Source organism: Cucumis melo, chromosome 9 (genome assembly GCF_025177605.1).
Source record: "Cucumis melo cultivar AY chromosome 9, USDA_Cmelo_AY_1.0, whole genome shotgun sequence".
NCBI classification, from domain to species: domain Eukaryota; kingdom Viridiplantae; phylum Streptophyta; class Magnoliopsida; order Cucurbitales; family Cucurbitaceae; genus Cucumis; species Cucumis melo.
In genome coordinates this window covers 24,944,506-24,969,121 of record NC_066865.1, presented here as the reverse complement: position 1 = coordinate 24,969,121, position 24,616 = coordinate 24,944,506, and the positions used below count along the sequence as shown (strand labels likewise).

General features: G+C 34.2%; 3 protein-coding genes and 1 long non-coding RNA gene across 6 annotated transcripts; 1 reads left to right on the top strand and 3 right to left on the bottom strand.

Moving 5' to 3' along the window:
- The first annotated feature begins 560 nt into the window (after positions 1-560).
- Positions 561-3,787, top strand: LOC103482962 (two-component response regulator-like APRR7). Its single transcript, XM_008439370.3, has 4 exons — positions 561-1,137; positions 2,227-2,733; positions 3,076-3,222; positions 3,410-3,787. Exons 1-4 carry the CDS (start codon positions 946-948, stop codon positions 3,500-3,502), a joined length of 939 nt encoding a protein of 312 aa, XP_008437592.2. The 5' UTR covers positions 561-945; the 3' UTR covers positions 3,503-3,787.
- Positions 3,788-5,432: 1,645 nt separating this feature from the next.
- LOC127150945 (uncharacterized) lies at positions 5,433-6,434 on the bottom strand. The gene is made up of 2 exons (XR_007823582.1): positions 6,388-6,434; positions 5,433-5,698 (listed from the first exon to the last, which is right to left on the bottom strand). It is a non-coding gene; the product is annotated as an uncharacterized LOC127150945 (long non-coding RNA).
- Positions 6,435-6,592: 158 nt separating this feature from the next.
- On the bottom strand, positions 6,593-15,118 carry LOC103482960 (uncharacterized). Of its 2 annotated transcripts, XM_051089974.1 has the most exons (7): positions 13,773-15,118; positions 10,309-11,164; positions 9,127-9,322; positions 8,898-9,048; positions 7,972-8,816; positions 7,784-7,864; positions 6,593-7,384 (listed from the first exon to the last, which is right to left on the bottom strand). In XM_051089974.1, the coding sequence occupies exons 1-7, from the start codon at positions 14,494-14,496 to the stop codon at positions 6,701-6,703; spliced, it is 3,537 nt and encodes a 1,178-aa protein (XP_050945931.1). In that variant the 5' UTR covers positions 14,497-15,118; the 3' UTR covers positions 6,593-6,700. The 2 variants fall into 2 exon arrangements, with proteins under 2 accessions (XP_050945931.1, XP_008437591.2); XM_008439369.3 differs by having other exon boundaries at positions 7,972-9,048; positions 13,773-15,117.
- Positions 15,119-17,336: 2,218 nt separating this feature from the next.
- LOC103482959 (uncharacterized) lies at positions 17,337-20,846 on the bottom strand. 2 transcript variants are annotated; one of them, XM_008439368.2, is made up of 3 exons: positions 20,553-20,846; positions 18,190-18,353; positions 17,337-17,686 (listed from the first exon to the last, which is right to left on the bottom strand). In XM_008439368.2, the coding sequence occupies exons 1-3, from the start codon at positions 20,632-20,634 to the stop codon at positions 17,669-17,671; spliced, it is 264 nt and encodes an 87-aa protein (XP_008437590.1). In that variant the 5' UTR covers positions 20,635-20,846; the 3' UTR covers positions 17,337-17,668. The 2 variants fall into 2 exon arrangements, with proteins under 2 accessions (XP_008437590.1, XP_050945930.1); XM_051089973.1 differs by having other exon boundaries at positions 17,337-17,782; positions 20,553-20,776.
- Between the last annotated feature and the right edge of the window lie 3,770 nt (positions 20,847-24,616).

Below are 24,616 nucleotides of genomic sequence, written 5' to 3'. Positions count from 1 at the left end.
ACACAAAAAAAAAAGGGTCCAAAGCAATGGATAAAATTGAAGTTAGTGAAATGAGTAGAGGATGGGGAAAGACTAAGGTAAGGGTATAGTTCCAACATGAAGATGAACCTAGACCCATATAAGTCTAAGGTCATTCTCTATTTCATCTAAATCTAATCTTAACATGTTGCTTTATTTTGCATGTCAAATTCTTTTCTATATTATAAAATAACCAAGTGAGGTTATATCTCTAACTCAAATATGAGTTAGTTAGTACAAATGAAATGAGAAGAAAACAAGAAGTGAGAAAGGAGAGGGAAGGAGATTGGAAGTGATGGATGACACACAACAACATAAACAACATAAACAACATAAACAACATAAACAACAAACAACAAAAATGTAAAAGTAAAAGAGAAGAACATAAATTTGCAAGTTGGAAGGTGTGAGTGAAGGGACGCGCTTCAAAAGGGCGGGTGGGATGAAGTGTTGTTATGGGACCTGCCTCTGCCTCTGCCTCTGCCTCTTGTTCTTTTGCACTGACCATTCCACAAACTTTTCCCTATACCATTATTTTTTGCCTTTGGTGCTCATCACTCATCACTCATCACCCTTTGCAATTTGCAATTTGCAATTCTTTAATTCATTTACATTATAACTAAAAGAAATCAACTTGAGAGACATTTTCAGTTTATAAAATATTCATTAATGTCTTTTCTTTCCTTTGTCTTCATACATGTTTTTTTTATTTTTTATTTATTATTATTGCATCAGCATCATCATTAAAAAGACAATATTTCCACTTTTTTTTTCTTTCTAATCTTTGATGAATTTTATTTAATATTGTATCAAAGTGTATAAATTTGCTTGCTTTTTTTTTTTTTTTTTTTTCTTTTCAGTTCCCAAATCCAAAAGCTTAAATACAAACAAAGCCCATAAATAATTTTTGAGGGCTGCTATCAGTTTATGACCTATTTTCCTGGGACTCTGGAGGAGGGGTTTTTTCTCTACCAACCATTAAAGGACTTTCTTTTGCTCTCCAAAGCTTTGGAAATGTATGCTGAAACTGAGCATTTGCTTCCTTATTTCCAGAATTTCTCCGATGAGTTTCAACTAGCAAAGGATTTCTGCAAAACCCACAAGCTTGATTCTCCATTGGTATACTTTCCATCTCTTAACTCAATCTTTTTTTTCTCATTTCTTGCTTTTAAGCAGCATTTTTTTAGATGATTATGAACTGGGTTTGAGCTTAAACTTGTTATAACTTTAGTTTTTGGACTTAGCTCTGTGGTTTTGTTGTTGTTTGTATTTAACTTGATTATGATATCTACTGTTTTGTTCCTGAGAAAATGGGAAAAAGAAAACTTTAAGCTCTGTTTCCTTTCCATTGTGTGTCTTAATTGCCTCAAAGTGCATAGGGAAGTAGTTTGAGTCTGCTTTACATGTTGGATCTGGAAAAGGATGGGTGAAAAAGGCAAATAAAAGGAGAGTGAAAGAGAGAACAGTTTCTTTTGAGTTCCCTACTTCGATCATTCTTCCTTTTTTTTTTCATTCATCTTTTTTGTTCAACTCATTTCCCACTATTCTTTTCCTTAACCTTCATGGAAAAGTGTTTTTAAGGAAGCTCTCTCTCACACCAATTTCTTCTGTTATAATCATATGTTGTGAAGGAAGAGAGGAAAATGGCCAGAAAAAGCTGATACTGCTCAGCTGCTTTTACTTAAAGATATTTTAGGGATGGAATATTGTATGTTGTATTTGGTAATGTTTGCTTATGAGAGCTGTTTTAACCTAAGATATCTGCAAATTTTCAGTTTTATAATGCCAAAAGGAAGCTCTCATCACAGCTTTTCCACTACTTTTTTTCACTATAAATAGTTAGCCTTAGTAGCAATATTCTTTGAACTACTTCACTTTTCTCCAATGATTTCTGTTAACTTGGCTGAATTTTACAGGATCCTTGCAACTTACATCCACCTTTTTCATTCAAATAACTTTTATTCCTTATCTTTTCATCAAAGAATATGTTCACCTGTTTTCTCCTCAAATTAGCTGCTCTTTTTCCCTTGGAACTATGAATTTTTGTTTAAAACAAAACAATTGTATTTTGCATCTGTTAGATAGCATTAAGCATTAGTTTAATTTTTTATTGAATTAAAGTCAGCTGGAAAAGAGCCTCTTGTATCTTTATCACCCCCATATTAGTTTCTTTAATTTTCATCATTCACCTTCTTTCTTCTAATGCAGAGCAACATGGTTCAGACATCAACTGTATGTGAATACAACATGGGGGGTGAAGGCGACTTATTCAAAGCTCCAGAACCAATTATCGAGGAATCGTTTTCAGGTCTCAATCCTATGATGGCTGCAATTTCAATGATGTCCTTTGGCAATCCCAACATCTCCTTAGAGGGACTTAAAGATTCAGATTTTGAATCGCTTCAAAGTGATCAGCTTTTGAGTGAGGTTTACTATGAATGTGAGAAGGATCTTTTAGAGAAAGCAGCAATACAAACACCACTATCTGAAGTTTTCGATCTTAAGAGTCAGACTTCAAATACGGATGAACACCAAATTCCAGAAAACAAATCAGTTCCTGATGCAACACTTCAAAAGAGTGTTAGCTCAGGATGCTTAAGATCAATGGAATGGATGCAAGGCCCTGCAATGAAGTCCAGTATCTTAGATTTTAGTGGAATGGATATCAATGAGGTCTATGGGATGCGACGGGCATTTAGTGAAGGTGATATCAAGGTCAGACTTGATTTCCAACTTTATAGTGAAAACTTCCTTATATGTTGTTAAGCTATTTAATGTTTTCAAACTGGAGCATTCACAAATTCGATACAGAAACTGACATGAAGAAGAATCGTAATGTTCAAGATTTGAGTACAATTACCAGTAGTCAGAATGATACACTGTTGAAAGGGTGAAATCTCAAAGTTATAAAAGCTAGAAATAGGTGCTATCTGAGGAGTGAAGAACACTCTAATTGTTAAACTATGTTGAAATATTTATTTAGTGTCTTCAATCATTTCCACAAGTTAATTGGGGTGTTGTCATTGATTGATTCTAATTTCTAAACATCTGCTGCAGACTCTTAGTAATGGTGCTGGGAGCCAGTTCCATTCTTCTCTCGAGCGGCCGCTGCTAATCAACAATTGCACCGCTGAAGAACGCAAAGAAAAGCTATCAAGATACCGAAACAAGAGAACAAAAAGGAACTTTGGCAGAAAGATCAAGGTAATTAATTTACATGGCAGTCAATGTTCAGTAAGCATATTGGACGAGTTAACGTCCAAATGGCCATCACTTTTCCAAAAAACAATCTATACATTCACTAACATTGTTAAAGCTTTAAAAAGTTTTAAGGATGTTTCTTTGAGATCATAAGATGAAGGATAAAAAGAGCCTGTTTTTTGGTTGGCAGTATGCTTGCAGAAAGGCTTTGGCTGACAGTCAACCAAGAATCAGAGGAAGGTTTGCCAAGACTGAAGAATCTGAGATAAGGATCAGGCAATGATATCATGAGGAAAACATGTGGTTAGAAGAACGATCTACGATTAGTTCTTTAGAAGGGCTGAAGTGAAACATGTAGAAGATAGATTTGTAAATAGTGTTTGCTTAATAAAAACAAAAAGAAAAAGAAGCAGAAGTGTTTGTTCATAGTAGTGCTGCTTTGTAATATTGATGTTTGTACTTTCTAGTTTCTAGTTTCTACTTTCTAATTCAAGTTCTATGATCTGTATCAATTACAGTTCTAATTATGGCTCCTAAAATCATTGTCTTCAAACAATGTTTAAGTTCATCTTATTTCAAGGTTATGATATGAACACAAACTATGTGGAGTTAATCCATAAACTTCATGCTAAACATGGAACGAGAGAATTATTCACTTTTGCAACAAGAATGAGTTAGGGATTAACTGGTCTAAGAAACCAAATTTAAAGAAATGTCCAATACCAAAAGTTTTTGAAGTGTTAGAAAAGATGAGCATAGCATAGCAATAATTAATATATACTATTTTTTTCTATTTGAAAACTTTGGGCTCTACATTGCTTAAACTAAGATCCCTTTAGTTTGTTTATGTTTCTTCTCTTATTGTGGATATTTGAATTTTGTTAACATTTTGATAGATATTTGAGTTCTACCTGCATGTTTACACATACACATATATCCCTACCTAATATAATGTTGGTCTGAATTTGTGTTCTATTTTGTCCCTTATTTTTTAAGATGTATGTTTTGATATTTAAACTCTCATCTTTGTTTGTTAGTTTATATAAATAAAGTAGAGGATGGAAATCCTTTATATAATTTTATTTCAAAAGACTATTTCAAAAGATATTGATAGTCTTTTGAAATAAAATTATGGCTGACACCACCTGTTACGAGTACAACTTTGCTCGTAGTATTGTCTTTGTATTAACTTTTATCATATTAACTTTGACTATAATAGTTTTATATTGTCATCTCGTGATGGTTGATGCCAAATTTTGACAAAAGAAAAATGCATATAATCTTTACTTCAATGGTAAATTTGTAATTTAATAAAAATGGAACATAAAAAACAAGGAGAATAATAAAATAGAGAAGAAGTAAAAAATACTTGGATAATTCGAATGGAATTATAAGAGTGTATTTATAAGAAATTTGATCTCGAATTTATCTTAATCTTAATAGAATATGAATTTCCTAATCTTTAACAAGCTAGAATCAAATATCATTTTATCTTAGATAAAAATTTGTTTTTTCTTTTACTTTATTCTACCGTGTCAAAATTTACCTGAATGTGATAATCGAAAATGTTAGAAAATTGAATATAAGAATTCCTCGAATATGAGAATTTTCAGGATCTATTTAGGCTCACAACATGAGAAATTAATAAGACATAAAATTGATATTTTTTCTTTATCGTGAAATATACGAACTTGTTGAGCAAAACAAAACCTTCATACTTTTTAACTTCGACACTTCCAATTCGTTGGCCGAAACAACCCCTAAATCCTCAAAATCAATTTGATTTCAATCCTAATGATTGGATTAGACACGAAGAAACGATACACGCTTACATTCTTTGTCCCAAGATTCAGACATCTATAAAATTGATCAATCTCATGAATGTTTAAAGCATGAATTGCAAAATTTAAGATCTCTCAACTAAATTAGAAAGAAAAGACTCGAAACTAAAATTCTATTATCACGAAGGCAAAACTTTAGATAGTGTTCCAATAGAAACCTTATTCTAAAATGACAAAATTGTTTCCACTTTACATATCACAGAAATAAAGAAAAAGATAATAGAGAATACTAAAATTACATAATTCAGTGCCTTGAATGATTCATATTACTTAGATGATTGGAATTAGATAAAGATGGAGTTTATGATTCGAAGACTTTGAAAATACGATTGATTTTTCCTTTTTTTCATCACACAATTTTCGAATCAAAAGGAAATTAACTTAAACTTATGTGTTATATATCAAGAAGTCTAATACTGTTTATGGGGTTCATGATTAATTATAGTTGTGAAGAATTAAGTTTACAAAATATGAATTGCTTGAAATAATTAAGAAACCCCTACTTTCCTTTTAAACTTAAAAAGGGAAATCGAGTGCTTTATTCTCAAGCATTTTATACCTAATCACTCATTCATTATCTTTCTATCTTCATTCTCTTCATTCCTTCTTTTGCTGATATGAAAGCAATTGTTGATGTGCTTCACCACCGTACGTTTTACATAAAAAAGATCAACAAACTTTAAAAAGAAATCTCTACTTTCTTTGGGTTTTTTGTTCTTAGGAAATGTCTACTTTATTCCTAATCTTTTTTCTTTCTATAAAATAAACTATTTTAGCTTTTTTTTTTTTTTTTTTTTTTATCTTAATCAATCATATCCATGTCATCTATAATAATGACAAGATAGTAAAATAGCTAAAATTTAAAATGTTCATGTCCAACATTGAATTAAATTTAAAACGTAAATTACAAGTCTAGATTTTCTTGGCTAAGAGAAGTCTTTTAACCAGCACTCCATTAGATTCTAACTTCTAATTTATGACAGATTTTTGGACAAAATAGACTTTTTATTTTTGGACAAAATAGACATTTTAAAGGTCAAAAGTATTTTAGAGGAAGAGAGAACAAGAGGTGAAAAATGAAGTCCTTAAAACTAAAAAAGAAAAAGGTTCCTGGAGGGAAGAGGACCATCATTCAAAATGTAATTCAGAAAAACTTTTTAACAAAGATTTTGTCCTGTTTAATATGTTCTTAATAGAATAAGGCAAAACAAAAGTTGGAACCGATGAAATTTAAAAACCCTGTTAATTGAACTTTTAAACCAAAATGATGAGACCAATTAAAAGATATATATATATGATGTAAAGCAAAACTGAATTTAGATATTACCTCCTTTCAGGTCGAAGTTTTCCCAACTCTGCAGGTTTGCTTGGCTCCTGAAAAGGGACAGCTTCCTTGAAGAGAATAATGAACTATAATCATCAAAAGAGAGAAACAAAAAAAAAAAAAAAAAAGGAAGTTTCCAATTTTGGAAATTATGCGAAAAACTATAAACTGACCAAAAAACAGAAAACCTCAAGAACATGCACCAAAGTGCAGAACAGTAGGAAATTTTATTCCTTGCAGGAAGATGAAGCAACAAGAATAGAAAAATCAATAACTTAACTAAGAAAATAACAAAATCAGCGATATTAAAATTGTTTCAATGTGTACTTTCAGGAGAATGATGTATCTGACTCAAAATTAAAGATTCAGACCCAATTGACACAGGCATTAAACCCTCACAAGTCTCGGGTATTTCCTCTGGAAATGACAAAGGACCACTCACTGCATTGTCAAAACAAGAATTGCCAACTCCACATCGACTAGAATCATTGCCCTTGGCAATCCCTTTAATGTCATTGTTACTGAATTTATCACTGTCATTCACTGCTGTGTTGTCCTTCGCCATGAAAACGGTATCCTTTTCAGCATCTAGGTTCACCACCTGCTGTTCCGAATCGATCATATCCACTTCGATCAAATTGCTATTCGGCAATGACTCCTCTGAGTTTTCAAGACACTTAACCTCCTCCTGGCTGCCAGTTGAAGCCATAGCCTCCAATTTCCCCAACGCTTCAGTTGTCTCAACTTCCTCATCAACACCAACGGTTTTGATCGGTGTCTGTTCCATTTCCACATCGGCAGTTGAATCAGGAGTCTTAACTTCTCCATTATTGAAATCGAAGGCCGTCCCTTCAAGTTTCATCTCAGAGGCAGCCATTTCCCCAGAAACAACTTGCATCCCCTTCTCTTCAAGCCTCCTCTCAGAGGACGTGATTCCCTCAGAAACAACTTGCATCTCCTTCATTTCCATTCTCTGCTTTTTGTACAAGTCCATTGCATGCTGCAAAACATGAACACCACAATTATATCAAGCTATTAACTTCTGAGCATCATTCTTTGCCAATAATCTACAAAGATTAAGTTTTACTAACATTCAAATAGCATATAGCATAGTACGTCACAGGTTTTCCCCCATATTTTGTCAAGACAGAAAGACAGAGGAATTGAAATCCACTGTGGAAATGCCAAGGCATCAATGAATAAATATTATAAACTATAAGTGACAAATTACACGACAGTTTCGCAGTGCTTTGATATAAAAATACATGAAAAAATGGATACTCCAAAATTTTGCCATCTTGCCAGGTCTCAAGACCATCAAACATATTAAACCTAATGTGAATACTAAGCACCACAGACAACTTCTATCTCCTACACTTGATGCAATCACTTATTATACCTGGAAAACTGAGTTCTTGTCTGGATGGAAAAGAGATTGACGTGCACTACTTGAAGAGATTGACACAGCTCTCATACCACCCTGTAAAGAAGATGATGATCAATCATGAATAATAATTAAATTCAAATAATTAAGAGAAAGGCATAAACGTCATAGGTGGCAAGATGAAACTTAATCCAGAAGTCTACCTCAAGAACTATGTAAGTAGCAGTTTCCTCATCTGCAGTCGCACAGTGCTCAATATCCATTAATCTAAGACACTGATGGTACAGATCCGGATGTGCAAGTTCTGTGGAAATCTTAAGCTTAGAAAGGTAAGAACAACTAAGCTTAGAATTATCATCCATTGACCGTCTAAGAGGAGCTGGTGTTTCAGAGAAGAGCTCAGGAGTGTTGGGGCTTTCTTTTGCAGAAGGGATATTAGGCCTTATTTCAGCAGTTTTTGTCAAAACAGTCTCAGTGCTCTCATCACATGCCTCTCTACTTGATACATCGTCAACGAGATCTTGCACTGAACGCTCATCCTTCTGGAATTGGGAAGGTAATTCCCTTTTCAGGGAACCACTCTGTCTCTTCCACATTTCAGGTTTAGACTCCCATCCTCGACCATTCACCATCTGCCTGTTTTCATCCCATTCAGCTCCACTATAAATGTGAGATTCATCCCTAAAGATACCGTTATTTCCATCCCATCCATGTAAGTGAGAAGGGCTTGAACCATCCAACATATTCTGCCACCCTAGTGAATGCATGTGACTGGAAAATCTTTCAGCATCAGGCATCCGATAATGAATTCCAGAGTGATTGATTTCGAGTGGAGGTCTGATACCAAACAAAGGTGGTGCTGGAAACTGTGGCATAATTGATTGGAAACTTCCATGAGGAGGAGGTCCATGCTGAAAAGGGATAAAGCCATTTGGTAGTGGTGCTGACCAGTTTGGAACACCTCTCCAAGAGTTGCCATGTACTCTACCCAAATTTGGATCATTACCCCTTCGAAAACGGCTATTAGAATTAAGTCTGCCATCATCATCTAGTGAACCATCAAAAGGAATGTCAACTCCACCCCTAAAAGCAGGGCGTGAATGGAATGGTGATGGATTGCTCTGACTACCTTTGCTATAGTAGGACTCTGCCTGAGATGAATCGTCCATCAGAGGCTTTTCCCCTTGTATATCCCAGCTATGCCTATCCTTATTAGAAGAGAGGTCTTTGGCATCAATAGAAGTATTGTGCCTTCGTCCACTTTCTTCAATGTCAACATTCTGCAAAACATAAGAACTGTTAGGTCCAAAGTCATAACAGAAAGAGATTTCTTTGACAAGCTCAATGCTGATAGATACCTTAGAATTTAAAGACCTGTCTCGTAACAGCTCAGTAGCATTGCCACCCTCTGTTTCACTGGGTTTCTCTGAATAACTGTACTTTGAACCCTTTTCTTGTACTCCTGAAAGAACACCTTTATCCCTAGTAGAAATTGATTTGGACCTTTCTTCCTTTTTCGGGTATCGGTCTCTCAAATCTTCCTGATCTTGATGCCTAGAATAGAAAAAGATGATTAATAAATGAGCATCCCATTGCTCTGATAACTCTTGCAATACGTGAAGTGTTCATTTGTATCAAACCAATTAAATCCATTGAATATAATAAACCCTCTTGACAAAAAACGTAGTTCTAATAGGAACCAATATCACAAAAACCATCGCCAGTCGTTGCATCATTTCCTATCAAGAAGCAATCCTTCCAAAAAAAGAGAGAAGGAAAAAATATCACTACACAAGAATTAAGACCGTGGGATTGAATGGACAGTGGGGCTCCATTGCCTGAACCCTATCAGATGCAACTATATGCCATCATGCCATTGCCATTCACAAGGCAAAATAGGAAGGGGGAAAAAACAAAACAGAAGTTTGTCTTAATGTTCGTGTGATTGACATGCATTTTATGTCTTAAAGCTCTCCGTTTTTTTCCTGAAGAAAAGAAATCACCACACATAATCATAATAGAATTCCCACGCAGACAAAGGTTCTATAAGCCTTTCCTTCTATAAATTTCGAAAACAAATTCACAGTGTCCTTTCCTGAATGGAAACTATTGTTATTTTACCAAGTTTAATCAAATTAAACTTCAAACTAACAATAAGAACAAAAATAGAATGAGACGTAAACAAACAAAAACCAAAACCTTAAACAAAGATGCTGAGTACATAATCATATTTTAAAAGCATGAAAGATGAGCTACCGATATGTAGGTGCAAAATGGTATTTTAACCAAAGATAATTATACTTTAAAAGCAATAAAACTAGAGCTACCAATAAATAGTTGCTTAACCTGTTTATGCAATTCAATAGAGAAAATGCAATACATAGCAGTATAGAAGCTAAAAATAGAGCAGATAAATTTCAAAAATTGAAGAACGGCCATACCAACCAATTAAAAGAGAACATCATTGCCAAATTATTTCTCTATGAAACAAGGACTTCAAACACACAATAACTTCGACAGTAAAGAAAAAAAGCTGCAACCTGTATTCATCTGTGCCAACACGTGACAGAGAACTAGGTGAACTCTTCCGTCTATGACTGCTTAAATTAACATCTCCATGACGGGACCGTGATTGAGATATTCCTCTCTCAGCATCTGAGTCTACTTTATCATTGCTCAAAGATTTCTTTTCATCATTTGCATGATGACTATTCTTCAAACTTTTAGATCTAGCATCAACAGAATCATCGTGATCATTTGGAGACCTTTTCCTTCCCCTACTATCAACATATTTTGAGTATTGATCTTCAAGATGTGATCCATCACGGTCAACATCACATTCATAATCAGAGTAACGGTCACGAGCACGACTTCGACTACGATTTCGCCTCCCATCCCGATCATGTTCACGGTCACGGTCACGACCACGATCGCGTCTGCGCCTACTCTCTTGATCATGATCACGCTCGTACCCATGATGGCGATCATGATCCTGGTCGCGCATAACATCTAGATCACCATCACGTTTGGCCTTAGTTATCTCTCTATCAATATCACTATCTTGAGGCTTGTTTCTCTTATGATGCATATCCATTGCGTCCTTCTCATCTCTCAAATCTCTGTCATTTGACCTGCTGATGTGTTCTTTAACAAGTTGCTCGTCTCTTTCCTTGCCATCCCTGTCAACATCTTCTCGGTACTTCTCCCTATTTCTCTCATCCTTGTACTTCTCACTCTTTCGTCTTCCATCCTTCACAGTATCATTCTTTGATGATAGCTGTCTATTTTCAACATCTCCTGCATCATCTTTATGTTTATCTCCATCAAAAGAACCAGCTCCCTTCCTACCTCGTGCCTCCAGGTGATTCTCTAATCCAGGGCTATGCAACACATTCTCTGCATTCAAGTAGAACGTATAAAAAATCAGATGTAAACTAATACTCAGTCAACAAGACAATGGTAATAGGAAAAATCTAAACCATCTATTTTGTTCAATGGGATCACAATTCATCTAATGATGAGACCATAGGTAAAAACATATAAAAAAATAGGTACATACATATATACATATATATACATAATCTGTTCCTTAGTACATAAACCAGTATGAAAAATAGTACATTAAAAAGTGTAATACACTCTACAAAATGTCAAGAAGATGACCTATAAGAGTGATATTGCAACTAATTTTATTGTAAAAAATAATTAAATATAAGGCGACATATCAAAATATTAAAATAATCAAATGAAATATTTTCAAAACGCATCCATCTATACTATAAGAAAACAATACCAACATGCACAATCAGCTCTGGCTAACATTAGACTCAATAAAGAAAAATTGTTCACCAAAATGTGAGAGCATGAGCATGGGCATCTGAGAGAGAGAGTGTGAGAGAGGAAGAGAAGATAATAATTAGTTATCATGACATGGAAAGCAAACCAAATTACAGAAGAAAATTCAATCAAAGATTCAGATCCAAATTTTGGACAAAATTAAAATACAATTAGTACACGTTGAAAATAGACCAAAAAAAATGCTTCTCCAAAAGCAAGTATAATTCAATTCCTAAGACAAACCAATTTAGCAAACAATGCATACATACAACTCAAATCTAATGAACGTAGACTAAGACTTGTAAATGACAACACTACCCATAGATCAAATAAAATAAAAATTCTACAGCCCCATCAAAATACTGAAAATGAAAAGCAAACATACAAACAAACAAACCAGAAATGGAAATATAGTTAAAATGAGAAATAGAATTTTAACGATTACATATCAAAATGTACAATAAGTTGGCAAATTGAGAGAAAGGAGAAATAGAACAAAATCTAGAAACTTATCCTATCCTGACTAAAATTAACTTAAAAATCACTGTAAATCATTTGCTGGCATAACTCATAAGGTATGTCAAAATTTGATATTTAAGATCCTAGCCACTGCCAACTGCATGATTAGGGCCAGAAAAACTATGTATTAAGAGAAGTGTTGATAGTGACTTGTGAAAGGGAGGGTAGTGTAACTCCTTTTTTGGGCAGGAATCAACAGAAAATCTTTGGTCTTAAAGTAGTTGTGCAAGGAGGGGGCAGAAAAATCAACGTAGAGGACAGGAGTGAATAAAGACAGATCCAAATTCCCATTAATCAAGTGCCTGCATTGTGGGTGGTAGATTGTTTTGCTGACCTACTTCTCACTCCTAAAACCTTGGCTTCCTCATGATACTGAGACAGAAAGATGACATTCTTTGGGTTCAGAAAGGTCTTAGAGGAGTAGATGTTGTAACAAGGAAACCCTCCCCATGAAGGAAGAAGAAAGACGTAAATTCTTATCATATCAGCAGGCGAAGACCTAAAGGGTAAAAGAAGCTTTGCTCTTTAATTAGTGTGCCTTCCTTGCCTCAAAGTTTGAAGGGGTGATCTTAACCAGAGTTTGTGGACCTCGGTAGGAAGAGAGATGAGGTAGCAGAATGACTGTGACCACTAGACAATCTTTGCACGTTCGTAAGCTTTTAACATGAAGTTTGATGCAAGAGAAAACCAACCAAAGAACTTTCTTGCGGAACGCAGACAAAACGAGAGGGTTTGGTTCTCCTCCTTGGTTAATTCTTCCTTAAAGTAAAGAGAATGGAGTAATAGTCTTCAAGGCAGAATCTAACCAAATCACACACTTGGGCAAATTTTTTACATTCATACTTCACCAAATCAGCAAAATGAAAGGATATTTTGTCATCCTATTATGCTTTTAATTCCACAAACAGCTATACACAAATAATAATGATAACGACAATAACAAAGAAAGGAAATAACTAATAAGTATCACCAATTTTTCCAGGAAAAAAAATCATAAGACATTATGAAAAGACAAAACCCTTCTAAGGGGTGGAGTGTAAGATAATCCTGAAGAGAACCAAGGAAGTCGCCACCATCACATCCTTTAGTACCCAAAAAAAACAAAGAAAAGATCACGTATAGCCTGAAATATGGCAGCCTATAAATACAAATAACAGTATCCTCATTAATTACAGCTAAACCACATCATTTCACAAAGAGCAACTTAAAGCAGAAAATGACTATCAATCAGGACAGAAATGATAGTTGAAAAGTTTGCATTTTCAGCATGAATAAAGTCCAATGATACTCTAAAATCTTTTTGGGAGGCAAATTATGTTATTTTTGCATTTTCCAGCACACTGGACTTCCTACGTCATTTGCAATGAAGCTCAAGAGAATAATATATGACAAGATTATAATACAGCAAATGATACAGGAAAAATGGACCAACATATAAGTAAATGATGTAACCAGATCTCCAAACAGCAAACACAACAAAATCAACCCGTTACACCTTAAAACGAGTCTAAGGAAAATGTGGACACTAATCAGTAAAGATAAAGAGCACGTTCAATAGATAAGCGTATCAATATTCTTAAGTAGTGCAGAGAAATGGATACACGAGTTGCCCAGTGATGATAAAACTAACTGTAACTCAATGCCTGACCTGTGTTCTTTTCCACTTGCTTTTCAACACGGAGTTCCTCACTTGCAATCCCTCTGTCACTTCTTCCTTCTCTACCTTTCCTATCTTTCTCCTTCTCCCTCTCTCGTTCTCTTTCTCGTTCTCTTTCTCTTTCCCGTTCCCTCTCCCTCTCCCTCTCCCTTTCCCTATCCCTATCCCTATCCCTATCCCTATCTCTGTCCCTATCCCTATCCCTATCCCTATCTCTATCTCTTTCCCTTTCCCTTTCCCTTTCCCTTTCCCTTTCCCCTCCACCATTCCTACCCTCCTTTCGGCTTGACTCACGGTGCCTTCCCTCACCCTTCCCACTACTCTTCTTGAGTTCTTCGCCATCCCCCTGCAATCCCACACTTTCGTCCCTTCTTTTGCTCTTTGAATCCACTGACGGTTTTGACTTTTTGGAAGGAACACCAAGCTCATCGTCGCTTCCCCCATTCCACCTATCAGTCGTTCCCTCATCATACCTCTCCTTGCGCCTCTTCGAATGTCCATGCTCTTCCGTCTCCAAATTCTCTGAGCCGTAGAACTCTTTTGTGTCCTTGGAATCAAATCTACGCTTCTCACTAGAAGCAGAGTCCTTCAATACCCTACTCCCACTCTCTTTGCCCTTCCGATCCCTTATAGTAGAATCATTTTCCGAGTCCGAGGATTCCCTAGCATCCTTCAACCCATGTCTAGTAGATTTGTGCCTCGAACCCCTCGGCATACTGAATCACACTGAAAACCCTAATTTCAAGACAAACCCCTTAAGTAAATTAAAAAGAAAAAAGAAAGAAAAAAAATAACCCTAAATTTCAAATCTTCCAGCAGTATCCCACAGCTCGAATGGGCAGAATCAAAACCCTAACAGCAACGCCATTCCCCCACAAAGGAAAGAACACAAGAATCAAAGATTCACACTGAAATAGCACCGGCCTCACGCGAAACACGAAATGCAAAAAGGAAAAAGAAAACCCTAAAGCGAGTGAGATAAAGAGATCGCCGGAAAGCAGATGCGCCGGCCGGAGATAGGGCGACGGCGGCGGAGAAGAGAGGAAAACGGTTTCTTGGGAGTTGAGGAGTCTGGATTTGGGGTTATGTCCGAGAGAAAGAGAGAGAGAGAGAGAGAGAGAGAGAGACGAGACCCGGAGAGGACCAGCGGTTTGCGGATAATTTGGTCCACGTGATACGAAATTACGCTGCTGCCACTGCCCACTTCGCCGGTTAAAAACCCATCGCCGGTCACCGAAGCACCGTTGATCTCATGGATTCTCAGCCGTCGATCATTTTTCTTCTCTCATCTAATTCAATCCCCCTCGCCAATACACTAAGCCAAGCAACTCATTACACGCCATTAATATTATTAATCTTCAATCCACTTATTTTTATAACTTCACTTCTCTTCAAAATATTTATTCCCAAACTCTCTCTCTCTCTCTTTTTTTCTTTCTTTCTTTTTTCCCCATATTTCCCAACTTTAATTTAACCTCACTTTTCTTTAAATAAAAGTAGGATCATTTAATTTATAAATATGTCCATCCACATTTATTTTTAATTCATTTATAAATCTTCGTTTCTCTCTTTCAAATTTATATCATATTTCATAATTTGTCACAAATATTCCTTTTGCACTATAATAATTTCATTCACCGAAGTGTTAGCATTAACATCTCAATAGTACCAACAAACTTTATAACTTTTTACTTTAAAATCAAAGATTCATCCTTAAAATTACTATTAATGACTCCAAAATTTATCACTCTCGTGGCGAAAAAAGCATAAAGTTGAACTATTTGTGAGATTTATATCTCAATAACTAAATTTAAAATAATATATCAAAAATAACTTAAATTATTCTAAATCATATTTAAATTTGAAAAAGTTTAAAACCATAAGGTCAAATTGTAGAAAAATTCAAACTATATAATCCACAAATTAATTAAGCCAACTTATCTTCTTTCAAAAGTTTTAACATTGTTGTTTATGTTTTGATTATGATATATCAATGTCTCCCCAACACTCTAAATTCAATTAGCAAAGACATTAATAGTTTTCTTTAAACTAACTCTTTTAATACTACTAATTTCTGGTTATGAACTTCCTAAAAAAGTACAAAAAGCACATCTAACCACATCATGAATGCCCTATCAAATATCTAATTATCCAATGTTCATGTGTAATAGTAATATATAGTTGTGCATCTTAAGCTAGAATTATATATTTTCGGGAACAATATAGTCGAAAAATGCTAATAACCATGTGTAAAGTAAACTATAAGAATTGTGGTTATTACTTTTTGTTTCAACAATTATTTCCTATCCTTATAAAAGTGTTTGAGATCTTGAAAGAAATTGTTGTCTTTGAGTATCAAAAAGGCTATTCGTTTTTTCGATCTTTTTTTTTTTTTTGCTTGTAAGAGGGTTGGATTTTTTGATTTTGACAATTATATTGCCTATTTGAGTCTTCAAATTCATTTCATGTCATTTACTTTGATCAATATGCGAAGTCTTTAATCTACAATTATTTTTCATTTGCCTGATTCTATAAGTTTTGAATATCTTTGATATCATATTTTTTTCAACAACTTTGTTGCTTTTTTCAAAATTTAATTACTCCAAGGTGTATATTTTTTTCATAAAAGATTTACTTCTTCGAGGAGTTTTAAAAAGTTGTCGATCTTTTGAAATCTTATGTAAAACATGATGAGTGACCTCTATTCACAAGAGATTATATAGAATTAGGTTGATCTAATCATGAGTCCAAGCCCATCATCACATGATACCATCTAATTGTATAAAAGAATGTCACTAAATATTTACGACACAATTTGATCGAATTGACTCATATATCAAATAGTAATGGTATAGTTTAACTAAACTAATTCGTGTCAATAGATCCAGCGTAGTTTGATTGGATTAACTTATGTCATTATACAAATATGACATGTTTGGTTAGACTGATTATAGTCACAATTTGATTGGATTAAACTTGAATGGTCATGAAATAAATATGTTGCCTTAGTTGATTTTCTCAATCATTAAGAATAGATTCATCAATTGGGCATACAAACAAGTATATCAATACAATTGTAATTGAACAAACAATCACTTCATCAGTTTATTTCTTTGTCAAATGAATCCACAAATGCTCATTTCTTTTTAACAACCTCAAAAGTAATTATAAGTATTTTAGCTACTTAAATAACTGTATCAAAAAGTTGAATAACTGTATCAAAAAGTTGGATTTTATTTTCTTGAACACATAAATCATTAACTCGTAATACGTTCTAGTTGCGACATCAGACACAAAAAATTTAGCGAGTCACACTTTAAAACAAAACACAAAATCTAGTGAATCACGTCTATTGCTTTTGATCCGACGAACCATATTTGTTGGTTGTTTTCTCTCGTCAAACACAAAATTGGAACTCAAACAATAATGCATGAATAAATACCATGGAATATTCTTAATTCCCACAAAATTTTCAATTTTGAGATGCCAAGACAAAATTTTGTCGAGAAAATTCGTCACGACCTTAGGAAGGGAAGAAAAGGAACACTCCCGATATAAACAATCACAATGGCCAAGTTCTTATATGTTTTTAAGAACATTCCATTTTTTTCATTTCATATTCCTTGTAGGGGGTCGTTGATGGATACAATCTAAAGAGGAGACAAGAAAGAAAGCAGAAGGTGTCTCTGCTTGGGTTTCGACCCAGTGCAAGGGTTTAACAGTCTCATACAAGAAGGAATCGAAATCAAGATGATTCTGATATCTTTTCAGGTGAATGCAGAAGTTTGCAACAAATGTTTTAGAACAATGTTATTGGATAACAAGGATAACGAACCCGATACTGAATAATCGCTATGCTATCCTTCCATGACATCGGATGGGAAACATCAAAAGCATCCACCCAACTGCGTTGTTACAAAAACAAAAGAAAATAGACAAATCATGGGGTTTGAAAAGCTCAAATTCTTTGTGTGTGTTTATGGACTGAAGCTAGGATCAACCTATCAGAACAAATGGCAGTCCTAAATCAGTACTTTCAATGGCAAATTACTGTTTTTGGATTCCTATTTTTGAGAAATAGAAGCATTTGGTAACTTTTTTTTTCTTCTTGTTTCTCATTTTTCAGAAACGTTTTCAAAGTTAGGTAGAAGTTCTGTAAACAACAAAACCAAGTTTCTTGAATCATGTTTTTATTTTCATTTGTTTTCCAAAACAAAAAGTAAAAGTATTATTTTATTATTATTGCAAAATCAATACCTAAAAGTGAATTTAAGATAAAAAAAATTCGTTTTAATTTTATAACCTTATTTAAATGATATCTACTGTTTTTCAAAATGTTCTCTACTCTCCCCTCACCCCATCTGTAACTGTTAACACAGTATCCGGAAAGAGAGACTATTTTGCTTACCAGTATAGCCTCAATCTCTCTGTCCGAGACAGGCGTACGCTTCGGCAGGAGCGATGCTTTACCACCCACAGCCGTGTTTTGGGGTGGTGCTGGCACATTGGAACCTGAAAGTGCATAGTAGCCAATGTCCTTGTCGGAGTTGTGCTGAGACTGGAGAGCAGAACCTAAAGAATGAAATTGTAAGATTTATCCGACAAGCAAAATAAGATACAACTTAGAATGAGAAAGCATTTGAAAAAGATTACAAATGATCTTGTTTCAAATTTGTGGAAATGATAGCAAGTTGAAGAATCTAGAAAAATCATGAGCAAACATCATAAATGGAGTTAAATGCAAGCGAATCTGATTGAAACTAATTCAAATGCAAGCACAAGTGCAAAAAATTCAATACAGCAATTTATGCCAGATAAACAGCCTTACCAGTTCCGAGTATTATTAATAAGAATTTAAAATGTTCAGTTGATATTAAGGCTGAAATTTTTTTAAAAGAGGTAATGAGAATCGTACCATTTGGCAGATATCCAAATCGAAACCATGTAGATTTAGATGAGAAAGATAGGGAGAAGTACATTGTCTTAGCAGAAAATTCACATGAATTTTACTCCTGTATCCCCATTTGATGACCATTTGTTTTAGTATAGTTGGTTTCCGAAAATTAAGCTTATAAACACAACTTTCACCTATTGTTATCTACTCCATATTTTCAAAATCCAAACCAAAATTTGAAAACTAAGAAAAAGGTAGTTTTGAGTGTTTAGATTGTTTCAGTAAGGAAGGTGAAATCCATAGTAAAAAATAAAATAAAAATAAGAAAACAAGCTCATTATCAAAAACAGTATTCGAAAACAAATTTTTTATCAAATGGTACCTCGGCCATTCAAATTAACTTCAAACCTTTCCGCAGCTATGGGATGAAAGATTGCAGAGTAACCTAAGCCAGATGCTTTTATATCTTAAAAACCAAAGAATTACTTCCCTCAAGCAAACTGAATCTCACCTAAATTTTATAACAAGTTGAGCTTTTGTATAAGAAGCACAAACATGGATATGCATATTGGAAAAAGTATACAACAAGACAAAATGACAAATCCCTTTAAGAAAATAGGACACGACAAACGGCAAATACATGTTTATTAAAGTATAAACTTTTAAATATATATCATTCTTATACTAGAATGGATTCGAAGTCAATAGTTGTAATACATATTTATATAAATATTATGTGCTGTGTCTAATTCTTTGCTTTAGCACTATTGACCTTTTTTAGATTTATTGTACTGTTTCCATTTAGCCAATCTCAGTTGGGCACTTGCCTCTAACCCTAACTATTTCATATAGCCTCTTCTTCAGCTCCCTGAAACCGTACAATACCATTCACATGCTTAAAAAACGAGTTTGACACATTATGTTCTCAGAATGTATTAATTTTGTCCTAAAATATTATCTACGTCAGTTTATTATGCTTAGGAAGAGCTAGATATGTGATTCACAAGTTTTGGACTCGTATTAGTTTTGTACCACTGGTGTTTGACGCAGGTTTATTGTGCTAACAAGTATAAAACACAACCCGAATAAGCCTAGGAGCACCGAAGTATTTGAAACTCCAAACTAAAATAACCGTGCTTCTTAGTATCTCTGTACCACATAACAGAAAAAAATAAAAAATCTTCCACAAGAACAAAAAAGCTGGCACAGCTTCTACAACCAGTGAGTTTCTGTGTCCGTATAAATACAACAACAAAATTACTCGGTTTCTAAATGCAGTGAATTTCTGTTCTACTTCTAGACAACAAACGGATAAAAGAATTTTCCAAAATAACAAGAAAATTCACCCATTCTCTAATCCATGGAGTTTCAGATTCTATGCAAACAAAGTAACAAAACATCTTCTACAACAAACAATTGACCCAGTTCTAAATCAGTCAGTTTTACTTGCACTAACTAACCAGACAAAAAAAATCTTCAATTCACAAGCAATTGACTCAGTTTCTAACCCAAATACCCAATGAGTTTATGTTTATTACACAACCAAACAAATCCTACATGTATGTATGTGTGTGTGTATGTCTTCCACTTCCACAGAAACCCAAAAAATGACCCAGTATGTAACCTGGTGAGTTTCTATTTAAGTCAGCTCAAAACCAATTGAATTCTAATTTCTACACAACCTAACAGACAGGAAGAAAACAAAAATTAGCTTCAATTTCTAAACTCAGTGAAATTGTGAGCAGGCAAGCAAACAAAGAAGCAATCTATATGCCACAGGAAACAAAATCTCATCCACAAGATTCATGTTTGTAAAAATTGCAACAGATAAACCAGTAAAAGGAAAAACGTAATGAGTAAATGAAAAAGAAAGGAACCTGAAGGTAAGGATGATTTCGGGTGTCTATCAGGGAACTTAATGCGTGGAATTCGCTTCAAAACATGCCCTTCTACTCCCATTTTCTTCTTCTTCTTCTTCTTCTTCTTCTTCTTCCTCCTCTGCTTTACTCTTTCCTCCAACTCTCTTCAATTTCACTTTTCTTTCTAAATTTCTAATGCTTCCATCTCAGGTTTCACCAATCCTATTTGTTTATTTTTGCCCAAATTACACAAATTACCCTCAAACTTTTATTTATTTGTGTTTTTTAAACTATTTTCTTTAAACAACATACCCTAAATTTGGCCTTTGTTCCAAAAGTAGCCCCCATGTTCTCTATTTCTTTCTTTTCAAAAAATACAATTTTATCCTTAAATTTTGGTCTATTTTCTATTAGATCCAAAACATTACCTTCTCTGTTCATAAATTTTGAATTTAATTTTAACGTAGACACATTTTCAATTATAATAAAATAAACTAAAATATTTATTACATGCAGTAAAATTTTAAATTTTATCAATAATAAAAAAATAAAATTTTTATTATTTTAATTGACATGACAAATAGAAATATAGAATTTTGTTATAATTTATAAATAGTCCATAAACTTTGATATTTTTTATAATCTCCAACTTATTGGATTTCAATATTATAATTTTATGTTAGAGTTGAATACTTAGCTCTATTAATTAATTTAAATGATTTTATTAATTTATTATATTGATTTCACATAAAATCATTAAAAACTTATTAGTTAAGAAGCAACAAATAAAACAAATAGGGGTAATCTGAAGAACAGCATTCAGTGACACGTGGTCGGTGGTTTTTCTTTTTTTTGCTCAATACGACGTCGTATCGCGGCAATATAAATATTAATTTTCGTCACCTGCCAACCGCCGGGTGTTCGCGGATCCGATTGAGTAAACAAAGTATGTCGAGCCATCTCAGCCGCCTGTTCTCGTCGCCGCCGACTCTGTCAGCCCTGCCGACGGTGGGTCGCCTAACTTCCAACTCGTTGAGCCGATTCGTTAGTTCCTCGTCCAATCAACAGCCTTCTCGATCGGAGCAAGGTGTGTCTAGCGAGGAACAACGAGAGGCCGAGAAAGGAAGTTCGCCGAATCAACACGAGGCTGCCGGAGATGACCGAGGTAGTCAAGATCAAGGAGTTGATACGGAAAAAATGGCCCCCGAGATCGGTGGACCAAAAGGCCACGAGCCCACACGCTACGGCGATTGGGAACGAAATGGTCGGTGCTACGATTTTTAACATTTCGAGGTTAGATTGTGAACAAGATCTTAGGATGATATGATTTCTGTAACTCAATTTCGTGAGCTTTGTTTTCTTTAATCAGAGTTATTATTTCGTTTTTCTGTAAATTCATTTCCAGTACTGTATGCGTTTCTTCGAGATCGAAAGGAAATTAGAATAATAGTATTCATCGTTTCAATAGTACTCGATTCTGGTTATCTTCTTGCATTACGCTTTTGTTTAGTCAGGATGTATCAAGTTCTGTCTGAACTTTGAATTTGTATAGCTTGTTGAACAAAATTTCCGAGAAATTAGAGGAAGGAGATTAGTTTATTAGGATGGTTCAAATCTGCTTTAACTTTTCTTATCAAATTATCTACATAAAATATTTTGATATAGGTTACAGAAGCAGTGATCTTTGAAATCTATTTCAATTGTTCTTATCAAATCAACTTTAAAATTTTAGCTTGAGGGGAATTGTGTTCTTTTTAACTAATCTACCAAGCTTTTGCTGGAGAGAATACAAAGAGATACAACCCCACAAAAACAAGGCCCTAACTAAAACAAAGGCCTCCTAACAGATACTCGAACTCTTAGGAAGCACGAAATCTAGCAAGGGATCAAACGTTATCGGGAGTTTGCTCCAACACTCTAAAGGTTCAAACATTCTAGGGAGTTTGCTCCAACCCTCCAAAGGTTCTATTGTTCCTCTCACCCCAAAGACCAACTGGATAGCACAGATCCTGCTCGAAATCAATAAATGATAATATATACATATACATACATACATATGTATATATATATCAAATAAAACATCGAAAACAAGTCTTAAAAGTCTTCAAATTTGCCTTTGAGAGCACTCAATTCATCAGGCAACTATAAGAACATCGAACCCAACAACAAATTAATCAAATCAACAACCTTATTGAAATACAAGAACCGTCAAACCTTGCCACACATTCTCAAAAAATCTACCAACACAAACTATTATAAGTTTAAAGTTCAATTTGAAAGGGGAGTGAGAATTTTGCCTGATGAACAGAGGTGCGATATAACACATAAATTTTCTCATATTTAAGAATATGTATTATGAGAAAATGAGAGTTGCAGGAAGGTTTCTATAAGATGGGTATTGTAAGCAGAATGAACTGCCTAATAAGTTGATGAATGATGGCTAATGAATTGAGAATGGATTGCAGCAGGTCGAGAAATAGCTGTGAAATGCATTGTAGAACGAGAATTGTCTATGGCGTTACTTAAACAGGGTTTGTTCTATAGGTTTTACAATTGTGTTCTTTAGGACTAGGTTGTACAATTGTGTTCTTGAGTTCTGAGAAGTGTCTGCTTAGTTGGTTCCTTGGTTTTGAGGCAGGAGGAGTTGTAAATTGAAAGTAAGATAGAACTACGATGGTTGGATTGCATTTGAACTTCTGACATGGTTGGACGATTGATATATGATGTTATTTTGATGCGAAGGCATATGTCCTTTTGACTAATAGAACAGAGCCTAGAATCCTCCATTGATGATTATGTCGACCTTTGATATGGAATTTTATTAAACTTCTAAGAATTCTGACGTTATTCCTTTTTACCCCAAAAGAATGGTTACAATCTTTTCCATATCTCCTCACCAAGAAAGAAGGGGGAAACCTTTTCCTGATTCCATATTCTCCCATTCCCCACCTTAAAGTATATGTTTAGTTTGTGGTTGTGTTTAGTACGCCACTCAGATCACTTCTAACAAACAATTATTCTTGGCATGACCTCTAATGAGGCAAAGGTTTCGATATATTCACAAACGAAACCAAAAGTCGAATATGGTTCACCTTAAGTCTCCAATCTTTTAGATGATGGCATATGTCTTATCTAGTTCATCCATCCTCAAGTTCGCAATTGACTTTAAAAAGTCACTATTCACTTTGTTTCTGTGTCAACTCATGTTAAAAGTGACGTTAAGTACTTTACCTTGTAGCTCAATGTTCCACAAGCCATAGGGTGGAAGTGCAAATCAGAATGTTTACTTTAGAGAGAATATGTATCTTTGATTTTTAAGATATTATTCTGTTTTTTTTTACTGTATAATTTGATCCAACCTCAAGAGATGATAAACTCACTTTGGCAAATAGCATCATTAATTAAACACGAGATGAAATTCCTAACTAGATGCCGACATGAATCATCTCAGTTAAGATCCTTTTTTTTATACATACATACATATATATATATATATATATATATAAACATTGGGTTATTTTTGGTTTTCTCACATTTTCTTGGGTGTGATTTCATTTCTCTTATAAAAAAATCAAATCCTTAGTTAAATACTAAAAACAATAACTTGTTATGAAAGTTACTGTGACATTTACGATGATTTTTTATTAAGAAAAAAACTAAATATAAAGTCACCAACACAACAAGCCATTATCATTTAAGGGGAAAAAAACAATTGATTTGTAAGTTGAGTGGCATAGATTCTTTGAAACCTCACCACTAATGCTTTACACTTTAGAAACATAAATTTTATGTTGGAAAACATTAATTTAATAAAAAAAGAAAAGGTAATTGAGAAAAATTAAGAATAATTATTTTGGAAAGCAACTAAAGCCTAGCTAAATGGATAAAATGCTAGTTATGATTTTAATAATCGATTGTTAAATTTTCATCCTCGATTTTTTTATATATATTTAAACCATAGTTTAAGCCTAAAATAGTTAGTGAAGCATAAAGACTTAGGTTAGAGGTCTTCAATGCTTGAGTGATAGTGATTAATATAATTTTAATATGCACTAGACCAAAATGAAAGAGAAATACTTGAG